The sequence below is a fragment of the Drosophila gunungcola genome, unplaced genomic scaffold, assembly GCF_025200985.1.
Source record: "Drosophila gunungcola strain Sukarami unplaced genomic scaffold, Dgunungcola_SK_2 000001F, whole genome shotgun sequence".
In the NCBI taxonomy this organism is placed as follows: Eukaryota; Metazoa; Arthropoda; class Insecta; order Diptera; family Drosophilidae; genus Drosophila; species Drosophila gunungcola.
Window position 1 is genome coordinate 14,586,413 of NW_026453197.1, and position 24,220 is coordinate 14,610,632.

General features: G+C 41.0%; 3 protein-coding genes across 3 annotated transcripts; all 3 read left to right on the top strand.

Moving 5' to 3' along the window:
- Positions 1–9,516: 9,516 nt before the first annotated feature.
- Positions 9,517–10,296, top strand: LOC128263512 (accessory gland protein Acp29AB-like). The gene has a single exon (XM_052998592.1). The coding sequence runs from the start codon at positions 9,541–9,543 to the stop codon at positions 10,294–10,296; it is 756 nt and encodes a 251-aa protein (XP_052854552.1). The 5' UTR covers positions 9,517–9,540.
- Positions 10,297–10,654: 358 nt separating this feature from the next.
- LOC128263513 (uncharacterized) lies at positions 10,655–21,133 on the top strand. The gene is made up of 9 exons (XM_052998593.1): positions 10,655–10,898; positions 11,526–12,051; positions 12,181–13,489; positions 13,554–15,287; positions 15,350–15,893; positions 16,371–16,479; positions 16,521–17,138; positions 17,561–18,872; positions 18,936–21,133. The coding sequence occupies exons 1-9, from the start codon at positions 10,759–10,761 to the stop codon at positions 21,002–21,004; spliced, it is 8,361 nt and encodes a 2,786-aa protein (XP_052854553.1). The 5' UTR covers positions 10,655–10,758; the 3' UTR covers positions 21,005–21,133.
- Positions 21,134–22,163: 1,030 nt separating this feature from the next.
- On the top strand, positions 22,164–22,900 carry LOC128261272 (40S ribosomal protein S26). The gene is made up of 2 exons (XM_052994872.1): positions 22,164–22,308; positions 22,392–22,900. Exon 2 carries the CDS (start codon positions 22,400–22,402, stop codon positions 22,742–22,744), a length of 345 nt encoding a protein of 114 aa, XP_052850832.1. The 5' UTR covers positions 22,164–22,308; positions 22,392–22,399; the 3' UTR covers positions 22,745–22,900.
- The last annotated feature ends 1,320 nt before the right edge of the window (positions 22,901–24,220 follow it).

Genomic DNA, 24,220 nt, shown 5'->3' on the forward strand with positions numbered 1-24,220 from the left:
GAGCGTGGTAAGCGGAAAAGGGGTACGATTGGGGGTAAAGTGGGGAAAGGGGTTCCGAGGGGAGAACCAGAAGAATGTGAATATGTTGAGGGGGAAGAACGCGGTAGAGAGGCGGCAAAAAGAGCGGGAAGAACAGTGGCAAAAACTTGTTTGATAGCTGTTGCAAAAAAATAAATGCAACGTCACTGCGAAAAAAATGGGTTTGAAAGAGTCAAAGAGAAGGCAAAAAATACTCGCGAACACCCTGGGGTAGAGGATCGTTTAGAGCCAAAACCGGAATTTCATCAACGTGGTTATCAACATCAATGCAGTGCAATGTCTGTCTAGCACTGGGAAAAACTTTAGCTTAAAAATAAGAAAGCACTTAAAACATTTAAAACTCCACACCATCGGAAAATTAACGATCTCGCAAATCAGCAAAACAAGATCATTAAAGCATTTTATGGTGAAATTTAAAATCTGGCAAAGTTTTTAAAGTTTGTATAAAATTAATGTCAGGAAGTTTATTTGTCTTTCATTTTATTTCAGTTTAAATAATTAAATACTTTTAGGTAGTTTTTTAAGTGATTTCGATTAAGTTTATCACCTAAAGCGAACAAGAACGAAGTATTTAAGATCATTTTTTTGTTGTTGTGCGGTTTTCTTAAGTATTTTTTTTTTGTAAAAACAGTTTTAACTAAACGTATTAAAACTTAATAAATCTTTCAGTGTATTTCTCTTTTATAGCATTTTACCAGCTTTATTTTGCTTCTTTTGTTAGCTTCCGAGTGCAATGTGCTTAGCAACTTTAGTCCAATTAGCAAACGAAGCTAATGCAAGCGCACAGATCTAATTACGCATACGCCGCGTTAACCAAACAAACAAATTTCAACCAAGAAGCTGAGGTAAAAGTGTCTGCAAACCGGTTGCGATTCCTTCACTTCTTCATTACTTGTTTTGACTCCTTGCTATTCCTTTTGGCCTCCTCTAGGCAGCTGCCAATTAACTCGAGTTCTTCCCACCATCGCTTCCCAGTCTTTAATTCACGATATCTTTTTTTCTTTGCTTCGTAATCAAAAAATTGTTTAGAAAGGGCAAAACAACTATTTGAAAGAGTTTAAACTCTTATTATATATAAATTTATACATAATTTATATTTTTCGTATATTTGTTTTGATAATTGCTAACATTTCTTTTAAATTAAACCCTTAGAACGCCATTGAAAGTCAGCCATAACCTTCGATAGAAAATTTCTAAAAAGGTTATATCCCTTTATATTTTGTTTTGCCCCTTTCACCAAAACTTTAAAGCTTCGTTAAACTGCACTTGTTCTTTAACTCGAATTGTGAGTTCTTTTTTGTTGATTCAACTTTGCTGCATTCAATTGGCTTCTTTGCCGAACTTCCGCCTTTAGTCGAGTTCTGTTCAGTCCGAGTTCATTGTCTGTTTTTCTGACTTTGTTTCGGGCCAATTCTTTAGAAGTTGCTTCTTTGGCTGGCGGCATAAATTAGCTGTACCGTTAAATTCAGCCACTTGGACGGCTACAGAAGATCAGAAGAAGGTTTGAGGGCAGTCACTATATAATTTTAATGCAATTTCTGGTCGAAAAAACGAGAGATGGTGATTTTACAAGAAATTGGCTGGTGTTGAATAAAGGTTGCAATTTGGGTTTATGTTTATGATAAAATCTTTCGAAATCGACACGTAAAATGTTGATCACATGTTTGCAAAGGCTATAAGCTAACTTATAAAACACCAAAGAATTTTAAGAAACACATTTTTGTTTGGTAAAAAAAAAAGAAAATCAATCATGAGATGTACAAAGAACTATAATTAAATACAAAATGTGTGACTTTTGTTAACAGTAATACAAAAGAAAATTACGTTGCTTGTATTCATATACATGTTATTTCTTTCCATATAAATTTCAGCTTTGCCCATTTAAATAACGGATTGTGAGAATTTATTAATTGACGTCGGTTAGTTCATTTTTTAACGATTAAAATTCTGTCTATTGTGTCTGGTGAGTCTAGGAACACTTTCCGTAATTCATTGCAATTCGTTTTAATTGTTGAGTCAACTCGGATTACACAATTAACGAATGGAATGTAAGGCATGAAGCGAAATTAAAAATATTTTGCAACAGTATTGATATCCCACTTTGAAATTAAAAGATATTCTTTTGAAACATATTACTTCAGTTACACTTTACAAATTTATTGTTAGTTATAAAAAACTACTTTACTTAAACTCAATTTAAACCACTTTCTAGTTAAACAGTTATCCCAGCCGTCTAAATTTTAGTTATTAAAAAATATATATGTATACTCTAGCATAACGAAAACGGAAACAAAGCCTTAATAAAACCGAAGACCAAATGGGGAAGGGGTCATTTTCAATGGCTAATGAGAAACAGTTGGTTGGGCTATCCATGTTTATTTTTACGTATATGATTGCATATACATATATACGACAAAATATACAAATGGGTTTGTGTGTCTAAGCTGGTAGTGTTTGGAAATGTGTGTCACAGTGGATGACATAATTCAAAGTGAAACGGATGACATTCATTACGATGCATTTGAACGACAGCAGCAGAAAAAGTATACGTTCATATGGAAATATTTTGCAAATTGCAATGTAGACAAAGCTAACCCTTTGTACGACCTGGAATGCAATCTCTATATATTGCACTCTCTCTTATATTTCTTATTCCTTCTTTGTATGTCCCCTTCCTTCTGAAGAGGACTCCCCTCTTTTGTTTGATGGTCATGCTCTAAATACGGTTTTTTTCCTTTTCGCACACACAAGTACAGTTTTGGGACCAGTTTCGGAACCTTTTTTCGAGAGGGTGATCCTCCTGCACATGCGCATAAAAGTCAACCAAGCAGTTCGCCAAGGGTTAATCTGTTGTCGACCCTCTGTTACTGTCAATCTACCGTTTTGCAATCATCTCCGTTTCAATTGCTTGGCAACCCAAAGCCATTTGCCGTAGTTCTTGGTATATCGAAACGCAAAATTGCGAGATAGGGGGAAAGACCAGCCGCGGGTGACCAGGATTATGGTCGTTAGTTATTGATGACACAGCAGGTGAGGGAACTTTGAACAGGTGCATCTGCTGTGGCAGTTTCTGACAGTCAACATGGCGTATACGCAATTGTGACCAGCTATTTGTGGCCTCAATAAAGTCACTTGACCGTCTCTATTTAAGGGATTAGAGGACTAGTTTGTTTAAAAAGCTTTAACTAACTTACTTTCCCTAATCTATTAAAACTGCACTTACTATTCTACAACCATAGCCGAACGATTTTCATAAAAATTTTCATACAGTTCTATTGAAACTACATCTTTTTCTTTCTCCTTATTCAATGCTATTTCAACAGAATTAAAAAAATTTTATCAGAATTCTTTAGAAATTTTGAAGGAGTCCTCTACATCTACGTTAACCACATCCATTTATATCAGACATTTTCTCTACTTTTTCTATATCTAAGTATTAGCCACAATTTTCAAAGTTTCTGATGAATTTATTGCCTTTAAGCCCGCCTCGTAATCCGCTTTTATCTCACCAACAAACAACGTGGCGTATGCGTGATATGTTTTTGCCTCTAATTGAAATACTTTACCAAAGACACTTTGACTAAAAAATAATGAAAAAAAAATGAAATGAGGGCTTTAATTGTGAACTAAGCTGCTTATGAGCCCCCTCATCTCGTTTTTTTCGTATTTTTTGCCGATGCAGCTGGCAAAACGTTGAAGAGGAAGACAACGAGTTCTATGGATACACAAAAGAGAGCCAAGAACATGGTCTTGACTCGGTGCAAAATGAGCAAGTGGGCGGCGGGAGGGTCGAAGTACTTGTATTTTTGTTGCGGCTAGTTTTTATGCATTTTTTGCATTTTTTGCATTCTTTGAGTGCTTTATATTTTCTTTGTACTAAATGATTTCTTTTTTTAATTTTAAAAAATTTTGATGCAGTACTTGTTCTTTAGGTTTCTGTTCTTTTTTTTATTATTGGTTATTGTTTTTGTCAATTTGTGTATATGGTTTATTAGGTTTTGATTTCGTTCTTTATTTATTTTTTTTTATATTTCCCCAATTTTTTATTAAATATTTTTTGTGGACTGTAAATGGAAAACGGAGAGGAGGACGCCATTGCTGACTAGGTTCGGCATCGCAACGCACGACGATGATGCGATGACGTCGTTTCCATGGCTCCCAGAGTACAGTCATAGAAAGAGAGGGCATGGTGGCGAACAAAAGAGACAGCAGGGGCGACAGAGACGAAGGGAAGGGGAGGCGGGGTAAAAACTTTTTATAGACAACGCATCGCATGCATAAACTACAGAATTCCTTTTAAAGCGTAAAACTGCATCCGATAGATACAAAGATGCGCACAGACACACACATACACATACGAAAGATACAAGCTGAGAGACTTTTCCTCCGTCTATACATCTATCTTTGAATGCATCTCCGCGCAATTGTAGAAGTAGTCTCTCCGCGGCTTATATGTGTGTGTTTCTCACTGTGTATTTACTTTTCACATTGCATTGCTCATATTTACTCGAAATTCAATTTGCAAACATTTTACGTAGCTCTTTGTTTGCTCAAGTTTCCATTGTAGTTCTTGTTTCTTTTTCATCATCCAGCTCTCTTTTTATAGTATATATGTATATTTTTGCATTTAATACGCATCAATTTCGAATAATTCTAAGGAGGAGTTGACTGAAATATAGAAATTGACTAGAAATAGAAGATTTAACGCTGTACAAATTAAAGTTTCTGAAACTGAATCTAAATTATTGTTTTTGACATTTTTTAAAGTTTTATTTGGATTCAAACTAAAATATAGAATGAAAAACTAATTTGTTTCCTTTTCTGTATTTCGTGCGACACCTGAACCTGCGTTTGTATCATATCGTGATTTAATTTTTTATTTCGACTGCTCTACAAACATTGAGAAGTTCTCCAATTGCGTTGCCAAACAAATGTGGCTTATAACAACAAAATCAAGGTTAAATATTATCCCTCACTCGGTGCTTTTCCTTGCATCGTATAACTGAAAACCTATCAGCTATCATATTTGCCGCGTTTGCCGCTATTATATCAAAGTGTTTGCTAAACAATCAAATAATTTTGTATAAATAAACAGCCATGACATCAGCAACTGCTGACAGCTGAGTGGAGTTTCATAGGAGTTGAGTTTCTCGGTTGCAATGGGAATGGAAACACAGATACACAATACAAGTGCAGGATGCACAAAATCAATGTCAAAGCCTGCTGAGCTCAGTTCGAGAGGCAAGGACATGAGGCAGAAAGGGAACCGCAAACACAAAAATCACCGCTCGACTGGCAACATATGCACTGCATGTCCAAGACCCGAGCACCTCCTTTACCTCCCATATCCTCCCGATGTATGGTCCCCCAACTGGTTTCCAGCTGTGATGACTGCTGGGTTCGAATCGAAGGGTACACAAACAGGATGGGGCAGGACAGGACTGGACTGGAGGTACAGGAATAGTTTCCCAGCAATGTTAGTTCAAGGGCGGAATCAAGGCTGAGCTCGGTTTTGGAGCTCCCTGCTATTAATAGCTGCTCTCTCTGTCTGGCCAGACGACAGAGTCGCCTCTCTTTCGCTCTATACACCACACGGCGTATACGCAATAGCTGCAACTCACCACAGAAAATGAAAATGCACGGCATGTCCTTCGGCGTTCGCTCGGTCCTTGTTGTTGGCATTGTTGCATGTGGTTGGCATCCTCTTTGCACTTGAACCATTGTCCTTTGGCACCACTCTACCCATCCCTTTCTTACCCCTGCCCAACAAAAAGAAGGAGTTCAAATGGTTCGGATAAAGGAAGTAGGAAGAAACAGTGCTGCCATTTTTATATTTTGTTGGCTTTCTGTTTATTAAGTTTTAAGTCCTAAAAGGATTCTTAAAATGCACATTTACTTTGATTTTAGTTTTTGAATCTTATTAAGCTTTTAAGTCCTTTATTTAGTATTGCTTGTATTTTGTTTTGTTAAGCCATAATTTTTTGAGTTTTAATTTTAATTCAAAAGTACTTGTTTATTTAAAGGATTCATGTTCTTTACTCTTTTTTGTGCGATTGTAAACAATTTTAAGAAAACAGTTTTCCAAAAAAATAAATGTTCTCTTTATTATTTAAGAATTTTACCCATACTTTTGTCGCATTCTTTTGTTGTGCGCTTTGATTTCTATGGAAATGCTGATGATGAGTAATTTCAGTTGTAGATACACAACATGAGGATATGGCCGAGAGAGGGACAACCACCAAGTGCAATGGAATGCTCTGGGGCTCGCAGAGAATTTAATAATTGCACTGCCCATTACTTTAAATAATTTACCCAAGGTCAAAATGGATGGCTGGATTATGAGTCAGAACTCAATTAGTCATAATTTGATGAAAATAAATAACAATAGCGCATTTTTTTATTTTTAAAAATACTTTTATAAAAAAGTAGTAAATCTTTTTAGAAATACCGAAGAAAAAACAAAATTTATAGTATTTGGGCCAAACAATGATTTTATTGTGGTCTAGAGCCTTATGATTTCAATTTTTGAAAGTGATCAGTTTCTAAAGCTTTAATTTAAATTACACTTTAATATTTTTACCACCGAAATCAACAAATTTTCTCAGCATTTCTAAAGAAATTAAGGAAAGAAATCTCTTCTACTCTTTTTTGACTATTTTAATTTTCTGGCTACCAAAATCATCTGCATGTTTAATATATATATTGGAAAAAGCGATTAATCTGTTTATTATCAGCCAAAGGGGAAGCCAATCGAAGCAAAGGCCGAGTGCATTCAACTACCGTTGGCATGACGCGTTTTTTAATAAAATAAAAGCACAAGCAAAAGCAAACGGATAAGGAAAAAGAAAATAAGCGAAAATGGGGAAAATTAACAACTGGGAAAGCTCCCTAATTTCGTGGATATTATTAAACAACCTAGAAAGTCACTTTTCAATTTTAATTATATTTTTATGCACATTTTCCAGCTGCTTCTTCTTTTTGCAAGCGAACAAAAGCGCACACATACCACTGCAATATCGCTAAGTTGGTATATCTGTGTGTTTGAGTTTGCGAGTGGTGTGTGTGCATGTGCATGCGCAGTGCAATTCGAAATTTGTTGTTGTTGGCTTTCGTAGGGCTTGTTGTTATTATTGTTTTTCATTATTCGCTTTTGGCCTGCACTTTGCTTTTCGGTGTGCATGTGTACGTGTGAGCCGCCTGTGTATGGGTATGACTTCATTTCCTTTGTCGTAGGTCATCATCAATTGCAGAGAAAATGCGTTTTAATTGCCTTCAATTGGATTTTTAATGAAACTGGCAGCACAGAAATGTTAAATTTTAGTTAAGTTAATTTCCAAGTTTTTTAGTTAAAATTTATAATTTTATTTTGGCTGAGAAATTGCTTCAACTTTTTCTTTTTAGAGAAAAATGTCCTTTTTTTGCTAACTCTTCTATCGAATGTTATTAAATTCGTACAAAATAAAAAAACTTTTTGATTTGGATAATCTTAAAGAATTTGATTTCTTAGTTCTTTCAAATAAAAACTGCAGCACAAAAAGAAAATAAGTTTTGCCTATTTTTATTACTACAAATTTTGTATGTATGTCTGCTTGTTTTTATTTATTTAAATAGAGCGCACAAAAGTTTTTTTATTTAAATTTTGTATATATTTTTATTTTCCCTTTGGTTTTTGATTTGTAAATTTCTCAATAAATTAATTTTTCCACATTCTCACGCACACTTTGATGGAATAAAAATTTAGGCAGTTTATTATTACTTGATGAGCAATAGTGCAGAGTGTTTTCCAAGCTTTACTTGTTGGGTAACATTTTTTAGAGAGTTTTATGGGGCTGAAGTTTATGTGAATATTTTAATTTGCTATTATTGCACTTTAGCGCTGCACTACCGCTAGCTGCAAGCATTTCAAAGTCGCGTCCCACACTGGCAAAAGGGTAGAGGTAGAGAGCTTATTCACCAACGCATTTCGCTTCCAGGGTTGCCACAGTGCCAAAAGCCCCCACAAAATGAAAAAAAAAACAGTGCAGAGACGGGCAAAAATGGTAATAAAAGCAAATGAATCGCACCAAGTGCATCCAAAGGGGTGAGCAAGAAGGGGGGATGGGGCAGAAGAGGAAGTGGAGAAGGAGTAAAAGAGGAAGAGGAGAGCAAGCCGGCCGCTTTTTGTTTGTGTGTATTGCAATTTCTGCCTGCACTCTCTCGTTTGCTCTCGCCCTCTCTTTCACACACGAACACACGCAAATACATAAGATTTAAGCTACATACATATAATTTTTTAATATATTTCTTCACTTTGTAATCGGAATTTTAATCAATTTTCTTGCTTACCAGTGCTACAAAATGACGATGCACCCACACACTTTCTGTTTATATTTTTTTTTTTTGGGGGGGACACAGATTACACCTGTCAAATGCAAATTATTTCTCCTTTTTAAAACCACAAGAATCCGTCACAAATTACAGTGTAGGCACGCGCACACACATACAGCGAATACGGGTACACGTACACTCACACGCACACAGTAGTAGCTGGATGAGCAAGAGGAAGCACGATTCCGCGAACCGCCGAGTTGCTTTCGTTGCAACGAATCTTTTGCAAATGAAATGCATTTTCAATTCCAAATTCGCGACAAAAGAAAGCGACGTCGGCAGAGGCAGCGACAACGACTGCTACGCTGACGTCTGCTGCAGAAATGACGCGCAGCAAAAGCAACAACAAACAGCAGCAACAAGAAGTTTGCAAATCAAAAGAGAGCCGATAAAGCTTGCAGTTTCTCTTAATCAGGTGGATGACTTATTGTTGTTTTTGTAATCTCTCTTGCTTTAAGTGTGCGTTTGTGTATTGTTTTGGTGCAGTTGCAGTGCAAGCTTAAATATTGCAAGCACAACATTAGTTTTGTTAAAAAATGATCTAAATCAAAATTTTTAAATGTAAAAAAGGAATCAATACTCGAATTAGTTGTATATCTTTATAATTAATAATTATCTAATTTAAAAAAAAACACTGTTATTTTCTGGTCGAAAAATTTAGTTCCCCAATAACTGTTAACTGACTTTATAAAAACAATTTAAAATTAAATGTTACTATCTGATAGAAAGTCTTAAATTTTCTGTTATCTAATGCTTACAAGCAAATAATAAAGTTTAAATTAAAAGAAATTGAATGCTAAGAAATTCTATCTGAATAACACATAAACAAAAAATAAAATGTATTTAACCTAATACAAAAAAAAAGTCCCATACAAATATTTTATACATCCCCTAAAACTGGAAATAAAATGTTTTTTAATTAGGTTTTGCAACAATGAAGAAAAAGAGCTGAACTAATTTTTAGAAAATTGTAGTACATTTTAAATGTAGGTCAGAGCCTCTTATCGAGCTCATGCCGCCCCTTTTTACGCGTTTCTTATTTTATCAGCAATTTTTGGCAGTCCCAAGTGCGAATAAAACATTTGGAATCAGTTCATTCAACTCTTTTGCCTTTGGTGGTCGTACATTGGAAATATGTTCCGGCTTTTCACATCTTTTTTGTACGCATTCCTTGCATTGGAGATATATGGAGCAATAGCTAAATGTAAGGATCCGGTGGCATCCGTTTGTATCCTTGAAGACGCCCCAACGCAGTGCGGGTCGTTCTGTTTAGCCGCTCTGGGACCCCTATTTAATAACTTGAGTACGCTCACAATTATCTCGAATGAAACCCAGGCAAGATTGGACAGCATTGAGACTCAACTGGCCACTCTGCTGGAATCTTTGGCGAAGACGATCCTGCAGGACAGCGATGACAAATCAAGCAGGAGGGAAAATCAAATAGTCCTAGAAAGTGCACTTCAAGAGGTGCCGAAAGGACATTGCCAAATTAAAACAATCGTCACGCAGAGGTTTGAGCTAATTGACCTGAGATTCTTTTATATTGAGGAAAGTAAATTGAATAAACAAAATTGGACTAATGCGGTTAATACGTGTCGCCAGATGGGCGGCCATCTAGCATCCATTACAAGCGAAGACGAGTTCAATGCCATCAATTTTAAAATCGATTCCGAGTACTCCTACTGGCTGGGTATCGACACTCAAGCGAAAAATGGAGATTACGTATCAGTAGCCTCTGGCACAAAAAACTCCTTTTTAAAGTGGTCAGAAGGTGAACCCGACCTTACAAAGGAGTTTCCTCACTGCGTTTCCGTGTTCGACAAATTCATGTATATCGACGAATGTGACAGAAAATTTCGATTTATTTGCCAGGCAGATAATGAAGTCTAGCTTACTTTAAATTATGTTTATATATTCTGAAATGAAATAAATTTATGAAATATTTTTAATATAAATTTAGTTTGATTTAATTATATAATAAATAAAAAATCAACTTTTTAATAATTTTTTTTTTCATTTGTTGTACTTATCTCATTTAATGAGTTCCATTTTGAATTTTTGGATAAAAGCAAAATGAGCAACCCTTAATTAAGGTCTTCACCGGATTCAAAAACGTAAAAAATTGTAACGGCTGTAATTTTCCCGTTACCGGTTGGTAATTATTTGGATAGTTAGCGGAGACACATTAATGAAAAGTGGATACACCCTCCACAGAGATGGGAAAACATCGATGATGCCCTGGCAAACATCGATGTAGGTATCGATGATTGTCCACCTCCACCTTCACCGCACTTGTGCGAACGTATTTTAATAATAAATTGAATTTATTAATTAAAACCGAGCAATCCGGCCATGGCATCCATCCTGAGGACGGGCAAACTGCTGCGTTACTTCGCTGGCTTCACGAGAAACGTGGTCGTGAACTCGGTGCGCGAGAACGAGACGAGCAATCTGCTGAGCAATGCGCCGTGCATGTGCGGACAGTTCCAGAAGTGAGTAAAAACCATACAAAGTACCGGCATTACGCAATGCATCCGTGTGTTTATGTAAATATTGGGGCGTTTAGTCATTTTCCATTCGTTGCTACCTGAAAAGAATGGTACATATCAGATCAATGCAGTGTAATCTTAGCTAACAAATGTGTTAAGTATTTACATAACCTCATCTGGATTAATTGATGATACCCCTTTATTTAGTTGGTGTTAAGTTTTTTTTGTTTTGAAAGTTTAAGCAAACTCTTATCTGGGAGTGCTTAATAAATCTTTACTTAAAAAATCAATCGATTGTTATAAATACTTTTCTCAAGAAACGTTTACCAAACTTGGTTAAAATGGTAACATGCATTTAAATAAAGAACAGTATCCTAATTTGGCAAAAAGGCCGGAGCTTATTTATATTAAGCTATGTAACTTAAAGCAACTTTGGAATAAATGTAATAGCAGAAAGAGATGCTATATATATGTATTTAATTTGAGAAACAAACCATATAACTCTTTTTTTGTGGGAGCCAGTCTTTAAAGTCAAAGTTAAATAACTTAAAGTAACCATGTGGGAAAAGTTTAGGTACAATTAGGCATTATAAATCTCATAGATACTAACTGGTTATGATCATCCTCCAGTGGATTTGCAACGAATGCCGCAGCAAAAGCGGAGCTGACCCTGGACAAGCAGATTCGCCGACTCGACCACGATGTGCGGCGCACTGGACGCATTTCGCGGCGGGATCTGGAGGAGGTGCTCGACGAGATTCGCACACACAGGACGGCCACCAGTTCGCAATCGCTGCTGGTGATCCGCTGCTGCGGCAACTTGGTGCCCGAGGAGCTGCCGGAGGTCAGAACGGCCCTGGTGCAGGAGATCTGGAAGACCCTGAATGCCCTGAACGTGCCAATGGACATCTCGCACTACAATGCCCTTCTTCGGGTTTACTTGGAGAACGAGCACGGCTTTGCGCCCACCGACTTTCTGGCCGAGATCGAGGCCAAGGGTATTGAGCCCAACCGGGTGACCTATCAGCGCCTGATTGCCCGCTATTGCCAGCAGGGAGACATCGAAGGAGCCACCAGGATTCTGGAGTTCATGCGGGCAAAGAGTCTGCCGGTCAACGAGAATGTCTTCAATTCGCTGATTCTGGGACATTCGCAGGTGATACTATATTATCTCTAGGATTTAAATCAGTCAATGCTGTTCATTCGATTCTTGATATTCCTGAGACCAGCTTTTATTATCCCTTGAAGAATGGATTTTAATAATACAAATTTAAAACCTTTCCAGGCCAACGATTTGGAGTCCGCCAAGGGCATTCTGGGAGTGATGAAGCAGGCGGGATTGGAGCCCAGTGCGGACACTTACACCACGCTTCTGTGCGCCTTTGCCCGCCATGGCGATCTGGCTGCCCTAAGGGAAACGCTAACCGAATGTGAGCAGAAGGAGGTCATTTTGCTGGACAAGGATTTGCTGGACATCGTGTACACTCTCACTGTTAATGGCAATGGCGAGCAGGTGGATGAGATTCTGCCCAAGCTGCGACTCTCGCCCGGGTTCAATCAGGATGCAGTGAATGTGATCCTTCGCCTGGTCAACAAGGGACACGAGGATGTCGGCCTGAAGCTCCTTCGAGTGATGCCGAGGAGCAATCGTGTGAATGGCGAACCCGTGGATGTGGGCGCCTTCTTTATCAGGCAGATGGTAAAGGCCAATCGGCCAGTGGAGAAGATCTTGACCATCTGCAAGACTCTGCAGGCCGAAGGTCTCAATCCCAAGGCCTTGACCATTGCCACCGAAGCTGGTCTGACCAATGGCGTGGTGAACAATGCTCTTCCCCTGCTGCAAGAGATGAAGAATGCAGGTTTGCCCATCAGACAGCATTACTTCTGGCCTCTGATCTGTTCCGCGGAATCGAATCAAGTTTTGGAAATCGTACGTCGCATGCAGCAGGAGTTTGCCGTGTTTCCCAACTCCGAAACGGTCAGGGACTATGTGATTCCTAACCTAAAGGAGAAGAACTGGGAGCGAATTGTGACCGCTTTGAGGGATGCCGGAGTTCCCAACTCCACTGCCGTAACCTCGGCTGTCTACTCCGCTCTGGTGACCCACCAAATTGCCGATGCGGCCAAGATTATGGAGCAGAACAGGGCTTACTATGTGCCGTTCCTGTTCAGACAGCCTTTGATCCTGGCCCTAAGTCACACCAACGATTTCGCCTCCTTCATCCGCTGTGTCCGCCAAATTCACGAGGGCCTGCAGTTCAGACAAGGCAAGGAGGAGGAAGTTGAGCAAGTGGAGGGCGGAGCCGCCGCTCCCACGGAGCGCAGCACTCCCGATGTGGTGGGTGCGATTCTCCAGGAGGCCTTCACCTATTTCCGGCGGGATCGTGCGGCTACGCTGGAGAAAATCCTCAAGGGATTGGTCAAGCAGGGTCTGTCCATCAGCAGTGCCAAGGCCTCGCAGTTATCCGAGCAATTGGGTTCGGAATTGACTCCAAGGATCTCCGAACTTTTGGGAAAACTGAGCTCAGGTGAACTGGAGCTAGTTCCTCTGCCAAGTAGTGGAAAGCGAAGCTTGGACTCCCTCTCCATTGATGGTGAGTTATAATCAATTGTATTATAAAGTTATATTTTAAAGAATTTCATTATTTTTTGACGTAGAACTTGAACGTTTCATTGTTAATGTGGAGGGCAAAGGCGAGAATGCCAATAACATCAAGAGACAACTATTGAATGCCTGCTTCCGATCCCAGAACCTAGACAAAACCCTTCAGGTCATCGAGAAACTGGAGACGGAGAAGTTCCAGATCCCCATTGGAATACATGCCCAGCTCATCGACCTCTATACGCACCACAAGAAAAGCCCAGAAGCTTTGGAGGCCTATGACAAACTGAAGGCCAAGGATGCCACCTTCCAGTTGGATAACTTAAAGGCTGTTCGTCTGGCTGATCTCCTCCTGCAAGAGGAACGTGTGGATGCCGCCTTCAAAGTGCTGGAGGATAACAAAAAGGATTCTCCGCTAGCCGAAAGCGAGGGAAGCTTTAATTATGTGAGCACCGTGTGGAGAATTTTGAATTCAATTGCCGAGGCCGGTGAGCCGGAAAAGCTGCGAAAACTATTCGATGCCCTGGTGGCTGGCAATTACGTTGTGCCCACTAACGTCCTTCTCGGGCCACTGATCAAGGTTCATCTGGTAAAGGATGACATTCCCAGGGCCATCGAAGCCTTTGAGGAGATCTGCCAGAAGCACAAATCGACTCCGTGGAAGAATGAGTTAGCCTGCCGCTTGATCCAGAAAGAGGATGCAGCGAATCTGCAGAAACTAACAGATTTGAGTACTGGCATTCATGGGGAGGTTAACAGCTTGTACGATCTGGTGTTCTCCTTCGTGGAGTGCGGTCGTGTGCGGCAGGCCAGGAAGATCCTGGAGACACCCGGTCTGCGTTCCCGTCCCCAGAGAATCAGCAGTGCCTGTGATCGCTACAAAAACGAGGGCCAACTGCAGCCTCTGGAAGGCCTCATTGAAGCCACCAAGGATCTGGGTCACATCGATAGAAACAAGATCTACTACACACTGCTGTTGAGCTATGACAAAGCTGATGAAGCGGAGAAGGCCCTTGGATTGTGGACCAAAATGCAGGAGGAGTCTGTGACGCCCAACGATGCTTTCCTGTTGAAGCTGGCAGAAATCCTGAGGAGAAAAAACATTGATGTGCCTTTTGTGGTGCCCGAAACTCAAAGGGAACAAGCCAAAGCTAGGAAGAGCAAAGGCAAAGAAGATCAGGTGAAGGCAGATGCAATTAACGAAACAGTCAAAATCGCAGATCAGCCCAAGGAGAAGGCACCAAAGAAGCAGCAAACTAAAGCGGAAGAAGTAAGGACCAGTCCGCCACCCAAAACCGTTTCCCATTTGTCTGGCTTCCGCAAAGCCATCTTGGCCAATGATCCGGACGCAGCCATATCCCATAAACAAAGTTTTCTTAGTGGAGACAAAGTGGGGGCCTTGGACATTTCCCGTCTGATTGAACTCCTGGTTCGCGCTGATCGTTTGACCGAGGCCACCAAATACGTTGAGGAACTGCTGGGCGACAAGCTGCACCCTCAGCCCAAGATCTTCAAGTTTTACCTGAACAAAATTGCCGCTGCTGGGGATTTGGCAACGCTTGAGAAGATTGGCCAGCAGCTGAACGAGGAGCAAAAGCGTCTGGTTTCGTTTGACAATCGCTTCTGTCATGCTAATATTGTGGCCGGAAAGGCGGAGCAGTTCCTAAAGCACCTGACCACGGAAATCGAAGCAGCCAAGAATGCTGAGGAGGCCACCAAGCTGGCCGAGAAGTTCCCACGCGGAGGAGCTGTGGGCATTTTGGACAAGCACCCGGAATTGGTGCCACAATGTGAGTTCTTCGCAGATCCCTGTTTTAGTTCTTATAAGATTAACACTCAATATATTTTGCAGACCAATCCCTGGCTGAGAAGTTTGCCGCCCACAATCAACTGGGACCCATGAATGTCCTGTGGATGCATCTGATTTCCAGCGGACAGGAGGCGGCCTCCAAGGAGATCTGGGACAAGCACCTGTCAAATGCCCCAAGGTTGATGTTCCAGCGCGTTTTGCAGACGGCACGGGAGCAGCAGGACGAGAAACTCGCCGCCACGGTCATTTCCCAGCTGAAGAACAGCAAAATCTCGGAGGGAGCGATCGGCAATGCATACTCCTGCCTCATCGACATCCAGACGACCAAGGGAAACTCCGACAAGGCCATGGACGCACTGGCCAATGCCATTAAGGATGTCTCGCTGGAGAACATCAACAGGACGGCGCTGCTCCGCTTGAAACAGGCGGTGGAGGAGAAGTCGCAGAAGTTCCCCTACACGATTCCCGAGAAGCGAACAAAGGCCGATGACTCCAGCTCCTCTTCGTCCTCCTCGTCCTCCAGCGACGACGATGTGTCGCCATCGATACCCGAAACCGTTCCACCCAAACCGGACAGCAAGGCTTAGTGGCTACTGGAATAAGCCCCTTCTCTAGTTTAACCCGTCGTGATTAAAGCCTATTTTTAAAGTATTTACTATGGATAAACGATTTGTAAACTAAAATAAATTTAGTTGTTTTGTTGCGAAAGTGCACGGAGTTTTTATTTATATATTTTATTTTATTACCCTAACGCTATATATTTAATGTTTAATGTCCTGGTCAGCAAAAAAAAAAAACAAATTTATTTGAGCAATAGAAAGTGAGTATAATTATCTTTTCAATTTAAAATATGCGATGTTGTTTAGTATATTCGAAAACATATTTAGTGCACTAAAATCTTTTCTTTTTTCTCTATAATTTCCAAATTTTATTATTTTTAAGGTCTTTAGTTTTTTATTTTTGTTTAATTAAAAGTTATTGGTATTTGAAAATTATTTTGTATTACATATTTTTTAAGGAATAATTTTTAAAGTTACAATACTTAAAAAAATCCTGAATTTAGTATTTCGCTTATCGGTATTTATGTTCTATCGATATTTAAAGGCACACGAGATTTTATCGGCAAGCGAAGGCGTTTGGGGATTTTACTGGAGAATCTATCGCCGCGTTGTGTTTTTTGCTCTCCACCAGATTTTCATCGTTGTTTTCCTAGCAATTTTCCCAAATTAACCGCGCGATGGGGGAAAGCGATGCCGAGAGTGATTCCAGCAGCAGTTCCAGCAGCAGCGGGACTTCCAGTGGCAGCGACAGCGACGCCAGGAGCGAGTCCTCGTCCTCCTCGAGCAGCGGCCGGGAGGAAGAGGAAGCAACGCAGAAGAAATCCGCCAAAGATGCGAATAAAACTGATAGAAAGGACATCGAGGGGGATAGCGATAAGAGAAAAGGAGCTAATAGGGACGAGGATCCGACTTCCCAGCGAAGAACTCCTGTGGAAAGCGAGCCCGATCAAATTTCCCATTCTGCTGGCGTGGAAAAGCGGCAAGAAGAAGCAGCAGCTGTCGCGGCGGAAACTGAGAAATTAAATGAAGCGGAAAAAGAAAAAAAACCTGAAGTAGAAACACCTGTCCAACGACAAGAGGAAGCAGAAGCCACAGGTGTGACTAAAGAGCTGGAAACTCCGAAGGCCCAAGAAGAGCACACCGAAAAAGAAGCAGATGAGGGGCGAAATGTGGAAGAGCAGCCGGTGACCACCAATGGAAGTACTGGAAGCAGCAAGGAATCGGCAGAGGCAACAGCGGAGAACCACATCGAAGAGGGCGAAATTACGGACGTAAGTTGAATCATTTTAACTCCTGTTTTAGGTTTCTGGGTAGGGATTAATTGTATCAATTTCATCAATCAGTGAAATTATAATTATGCTGATTTATTTTGTGTTTTTTTTTCATTGTCTAAGTAAAACAGTTTTCATTCAAGATAGCTACATATGTATATTAGTTGTACTTTTTCAAGTGTACACTTCTAATTAGCATAACAAACTCCTCACTAATGATTCCCCATCATGCCTATGATTGGAATAGAAACCATTAAACTCTGAATTGTAAATGAGCTAAAATTTAGGTCAAATGCGCACGTCTTTTCTGAAACTTAAAGGTCTACCAATGTTTTAAGAACATTAATTGGGAATTTTCCTCAATATTGATTAGATATGTACCCTATTTTATTTAATTATGGTTTTTACATTCCTCATTTTAGAAAGACGATGATGACGTGCCGCCTGCTAATGTGAGTGAAAAATCCGCCGCCACCAAGGGGAGTCCAACCCAAGAGACCCACCGCCAACGAAGCCGCAGCCAGGATGAAAAGCGCCGCCGCCCACGATCTTCGAGCAGAAGTCCTTCGCCCCGCAGCCGTCAACATCGTCGCTCGAGGAGCAGGAACAGTAGAACCCGCAGCGGCAGTGGCAGTCCCATCCGCCGCAGGTCTAACTCCCTGGAGAGAAGGCGTCTAGAGCGACAGAGACGACATGAGGAGCGGGATAAGCGCGATGAGGAAAGGGCTAAGGAGCGGGAGAAGCGCCATCAAAAGCGGGGCAAATCCGGCAGCAGGCGTAGAGATGATTCCAGGGAAAGGAAGAGGTCTTCAGATCGCAAAAGAGATCGATCTACCTCTAGCCCGGGATCCAAGTCTTCCAAAACAGCTCGCAATCCTGAACCAAGTAATGCTGATAACGAAACCGTCACCGAGCCTGCTGCCAAAATCACAGAGCGTCAAAGGAAGACTGTAGATGTGTTGACATCCCGCACGGGAGGAGCCTATATTCCACCCGCCAAGCTGCGTTTGATGCAGTCGCAGATCACGGATAAAGCCTCCGCTGCCTATCAGAGAATCGCCTGGGAGGCTCTCAAGAAATCCATCCACGGTTACATCAACAAAGTGAATGTAACTAATATAGCAATCATAACCAGGGAGCTTTTAAGAGAGAATATCGTCAGGGGTAGGGGTTTGCTCAGCAGGAGTATTATCCAAGCACAGGCAGCTTCGCCCACCTTCACCCATGTCTATGCGGCTCTGGTGAGCATTATAAACTCAAAGTTTCCGAATATAGGAGAGCTGCTGCTCAAACGTCTGGTCATCCAATTTCGTAGGGCGTTCCGCCGTAATGATAAGTTGGTATGCATGTCGGCCACCAGATTCATTGGACACCTGGTCAACCAGCGGGTGGCCCATGAAATTCTGGCCCTAGAGATCCTCACCCTGCTGGTGGAAACGCCTACGGATGATTCTGTAGAGGTGGCCATCGCTTTTCTTAAGGAGTGCGGCATGAAACTGACTGAGGTTTCCTCCAAAGGCATTGGGGCCATTTTCGAGATGCTAAGGAACATCCTGCATGAGGGAAAGTTGGACAAGCGGGTGCAGTACATGATCGAGGTGCTGTTCCAGGTGCGAAAGGATGGCTTTAAGGATCATCAGGCTGTTGTATCGGAGCTGGAACTTGTGGAGGAGGACGATCAGTTCACGCATCTGATGATGCTAGACGAGGCCACCGAGACGGAGGATATATTGAGTAAGTATTTATGATTTTTACTTTCATATTGTATTCTAATCCCTGCATGTTATCCGTTCTCAGATGTTTTTAAATTTGACGACAACTATGCGGAGAACGAAGACAAATACAAAGGACTTAGTCGTGAGATCTTAGGCAGCGATGACGGGAGTAGTTCTGGGTCAGGTTCCGGGTCGGATTCGGATAGCGATTCGGACGGAGAGTCCGGTTCAGACGCGGAAAACCAAAAGAAAACCGAGGGTGGAGATATCATCGACAACACTGAAACCAATCTGATTGCCCTGCGACGCACCATTTACTTAACGATTAACTCCAGCTTGGATTATGAGGAGTGTGCCCACAAGCTGATGAAAATGCAATTGAAACCCGGTCAGGAAATAGAACTCTGCCACATGTTTCTCGATTGCTGTGCCGAACAGAGAACATATGAAAAGTTCTATGGACTACTGGCCCAACGGTTCTGCAACATTAACAAGATCTATATACCGCCCTTTGAGGAGATCTTCAAGGACACCTATCAAACCACACACAGATTGGATACGAATCGCCTGAGAAACGTCAGCAAGTTCTTCGCCCATCTCCTATTTACAGACGCCATCAGTTGGGACGTGCTAGAGTGCATTCAACTAAACGAGGATGATACCACGTCCTCAAGCAGGATATTTATTAAAATCCTATTTCAGGAGCTGGCTGAGTACATGGGATTGGGCAAACTGAATACAAAGCTCAAAGATGATGTGTTGGTCGAAAGCCTTGCTGGTTTGTTTCCCAAGGATAACCCCAGGAACACACGCTTCTCAATTAATTTCTTCACCTCCATTGGCTTGGGTGGACTGACGGATGATTTGAGAAGATTTCTAAAGAATGCCCCCAAGGCTGTGCCCGCAATAAATGCCGAAATCCTGGTCAACTCCGGAGGGAATCCCTTTAGAGATGGCTCTGCTCCCGCTGCAAATTCAAAGACAGCCCCACCTTCGGCCTCCTCTTCGTCATCGTCATCATCGGACTCCAGCAGCGAAGACTCCAGTGAAGAAGACAAATCCAGCTCCGAATCTTCTAGTGAATCCTCAAGTTCCGACTCCAGCTCAGAGCCCCAGAAGAAACGCAAGCGCAAGGACAAGGGTAAAATTAAATCGAAAAAAGGAAGTAAGGAGAAGACCAAAAAGGCCAAGAACAAAAAGGCCGAAAAGAAAAAGAAGGCGGAGAAAGAAAGGAAAAAGGAAAAACTGAGAGCAGAAAAGGAGAGGGAGAGGGAAAAGGAGAAGCAAAGGGAGAGGGAAAAGGAAAGACAGAAGGAAAATGAGAAAGAGAAAAAGCGCGAGAAAGAGAAACAGAAGGCAGCCAAAAAGAAATCAAAGCGCAAGAGGAAACGTCAGGAGAGCTCTAGCTCCAGCAGCAGCGAAGATGGCGAAAAGTCCTCCTCCGAATCTTCTTCGTCCAGTTCTTCCAGCGAAGAAAGTGAGGCGGAGCCTCAGGCGAAGATTAAGCGCCAGGAGCAGATTCAACGAAACAACAAATTTCGAGGACAACCGCAAGATAGTGATGAATTCAACTTGGAAGGTCCTGAGTCCAGAGAATCGAATCGCTATCAGTCCAATGGAAATGGTCAAAGGCGCAGGGATAACTCCATTGACAGAGTAAGAAACCGGGAGAATTCTTCTTACGGCAGAGAGAGAAACCGGGATAATTCTTCATACGACAGAGAAAGAAACCGGAATAATTCATCAGATCGAGAACGAAGGGTCCCAAATTTCATTTCCCATGATAGACAACGAAAGCGTGATAGATCACTTTCCCATGAGAAACCACGTAGAAGGGAAAATTCTTCCCCTCGCGAGAGACGACTTGAAAAGAACAGTCGAGGTGAAATGGAAGGCAGACGTGGTGACCGTTCGTCCAGAGATGACCGCGGTGAAAGGTCAGATCGTGGAGAGAGGTCAGATCGCAGTGGCCGTGAAAAGGAACGTGATCGCGGCAAGGAGCGTGAACGTGACAGAGAACGGGATCTCAGGAGCCAACGAGAACGTGAAAGAGATCGTGACCGGGAACGCGGTCAATCCGGTGACCGGGACCGATCCCGTGATCGCTCGCGAAGAGAGCGCAGCTCACACCGTTCAAAGGGGCGTGGCTAAACTTGCAGACTGGAGACCGAGACAGACATAGATTTGTTTTGAATATTTTACTTTAACAAGTGTACAAAGAAAACCCCACTAAGCTGATAAAACAAAAATAAATGTACAAAATGCAAATGTCAAAAACTACTAACATGTCTTTCATTCATAAAGAAATCCCCACCATTAAAAAGTACAGATAGGAAAAGGTTTTAGGCGCTACATTTTTTTCCTTTTACAGACAGCAGCCACTTAGTTACACTAGTTTAATACAAATTGTAAAATATTGGTACATTATTTTAATAAATTTTAGTAAAGCATTACGTTACGACGCGTATCGACCGTCTAATTAATATAAAGAGGAAGCAACGGAAATCGGAGAGGTTCCCAAACTATTTTGACTGTCCCGTTTGCTTAAATATAATTAATCAACGAAAAAAGGTATCACAAATAAGCTTAAAGCCATATTTCTTCATTAATAAAAAATATTAAAAAACTAAAAATATGATTAATAAAATGTGAAATCGCTTAATGTAAGTTGCCGATTGTTTATTTAGCAAAACGCTTTTTATGCAGGTTACAAATATATTTTTAGAAAAAAATAAAATAAGCAAGAATTAATTTATTATCTGTTGCACTACATTTTTTAATTTTACATTTTTCCGTTAGAAGACAAATCTTTCTTGCTTTAAATCTAAAGGAAGTTTAGAAGTAATGTGTTTTTTAAATAATGAAAAAACACAAATGTTTATTTATTAAATGAATTAACACGGGTATTAATTATTTATTTCCCGCTAAAAGCCGCCAGGTGGCAAGTTGCCAACCACATTTATCAAATTAAAATGTAACCTCATTGCACATTGGCAAACATTTAAATGTTAAATTTATTTGTCATTTTCTTTAAGCCTAGACATATACAACAAATTTAAATTAAAAGTTTTAAGTACTTTCTTAAAATAGGACCTGTTGGCAGTTACACTTCGAGCTACAAAGTTTAAATTAAATTAACTTAGATAATTAAAGACAAATTATTGAGTTTTCTAATAAATACTGTTTATATTAATTTATTTTTAGTTTTTAAATTATTTAAAGCTAAACTTTTTCCTTTGTAAGCTTAATTCCCGCTAGAAAATGGTTTATATCGGTGGAAACCCTGGCCACTCTAATCCGCGTTGCCAACTACGCTACAGCACCCGCTTTGTGATTTTTTAGTCCCTTTATTCCAGTTTCACCGGGTGCGTCCACACTATTTTCTTTCTTTTCGTTTCCCGAAACGTGAACACACGCGGATTTCGCTGGGCGGATTTTGAAAATCGATAAATAAGGTAATTATGCCAGCCATCCGCAACGCGAGCCCGCTGATAAATGCTAATGGATGTACGATGCAATTGATTTCGTTGAAAAACAGCCGGCAAGATGACCAAGAAGCGCCGTAACGGAGGCCGCAACAAGCACAACCGCGGCCATGTGAAGCCCGTGCGCTGCACCAACTGCGCCCGCTGCGTGCCCAAGGACAAGGCGATCAAGAAGTTCGTCATCCGCAACATTGTGGAGGCCGCTGCCGTCCGCGACATCACCGAGGCCAGCATCTGGGACTCCTACGTCCTGCCCAAGCTCTACGCAAAGCTCCACTACTGCGTGTCCTGCGCAATCCACTCCAAGGTGGTGCGTAACCGATCCCGCGAGGCCCGCCGCATCCGCACGCCCCCTCTGCGCTCCTTCCCCAAGGACATGGCCCGCAACAACCAGAACAGGAAGTAGATATTGGCCGGAGCCGAGGAGCACTGGGTGCTGCACCACTAACATCCGCTGCGTATGGAGTCCACCATCTAGCCGAGTTCTCTGTCATCTGATCAAGACAAAGCCAAGATAACCGACGAAATATATGCATCCAGTTCTTTTTTAATTTCAAATAAACAGCGTGCTTCATTGGGAAACAGCTACTACTTAAAAACAAAAAAAAAAAAACACCTGTAGTATACAGACACATTTATTGCCAAGCCTTTATAACCACTTCATGATGTGGAGAAGGCGTTCTGAACGGGATTTGCGTTGTAAGTATAATTGTAAGCAAGTATATGTTTTCTAGAAGTGGGGAGCACTTGGTGTCATCTTGCCGGGCTTTCGGGTACATGTGTACTTCTGCAAAGAAACGAGGCGACGCCAAGATAACAGTTTGTTGAAACAGTATGTACTTACAAAAACTAAAAAGTTGCTATACCCATTACTAAACCATTTTTACCACTTCATGATATACCATCCAATTGGAGAAAATTTGGCGGGCTTTTATTGTGGACCAAAGGAAAACCTCTTGTGCTAAGGAGGAACGCCGGCTTTTTCGTGCATCCATACTTCCTATTTGGAAAGAGATTGGGAAACAGGTACTACTTGCAAAAAAAATACATTCATTACCATTTCATTTAAAACCTAGTTCAAGAATATCTAAAGGGTTGTGTGCTTTAAGTGTATTAGCATAAGAACTAGATCTCCAAACATTTGTATAAATTATATGATATGTGTACTCCCATCTAGCCGGTTTCTCTCGGATCTGATAAGAAGCAAAGCCATGCAGTCAATGGTTAAATAGCAACTTCTTACAAATAAGTTCCTTGTTTAAGTAATTCTAAATCAAAGAGCAACCCATTATAGAAAAGGTGAACAACCGGGAAGGCAAATTCAACGGCTTTGAGACCAAAAAAAAAACATTTGTGTCCAACTATAATCCCACACGTGCTTATTCATTACTATCTCCCTAAATCGACGCTTCTTCCACTTGTTTCCTGTTCGGAGGTGTATTTAGTCGTGTGTGATATCTCATTTCCGCCTCCCAATTGCTACAAAGACTTTTGGAATCCTAACGAGATGACTTGCGTAAGCGAATTTTAATATAATTTAATTAATGCTTTATTTGATGGTTTTGGGTTTTCACGCTTCAGCTACAAATTGTTGGTTTACTAATGAAAAAGGAAAGCTAAGAGACAGTGGCAAAAGTAATTGTTTATTGGCAGCTCAAGAGACTGCGCCTTATCGATCAAAATCAAATACCATTAACTCCTAATGCCACTTTAACAAATATTGTAAATAATATGTAGTTTCATGTAGTGAACAATTGATGTTTCCGTGTACTTCCGCAGTGGCGCCACAGTGCCATGTAAAATGTATAATGTTTTTTTTTAAACGGGTTAAAAATGCATTCAAGTCACAAGCAGCAAAGAAGTATTAACATATAATGCAAAT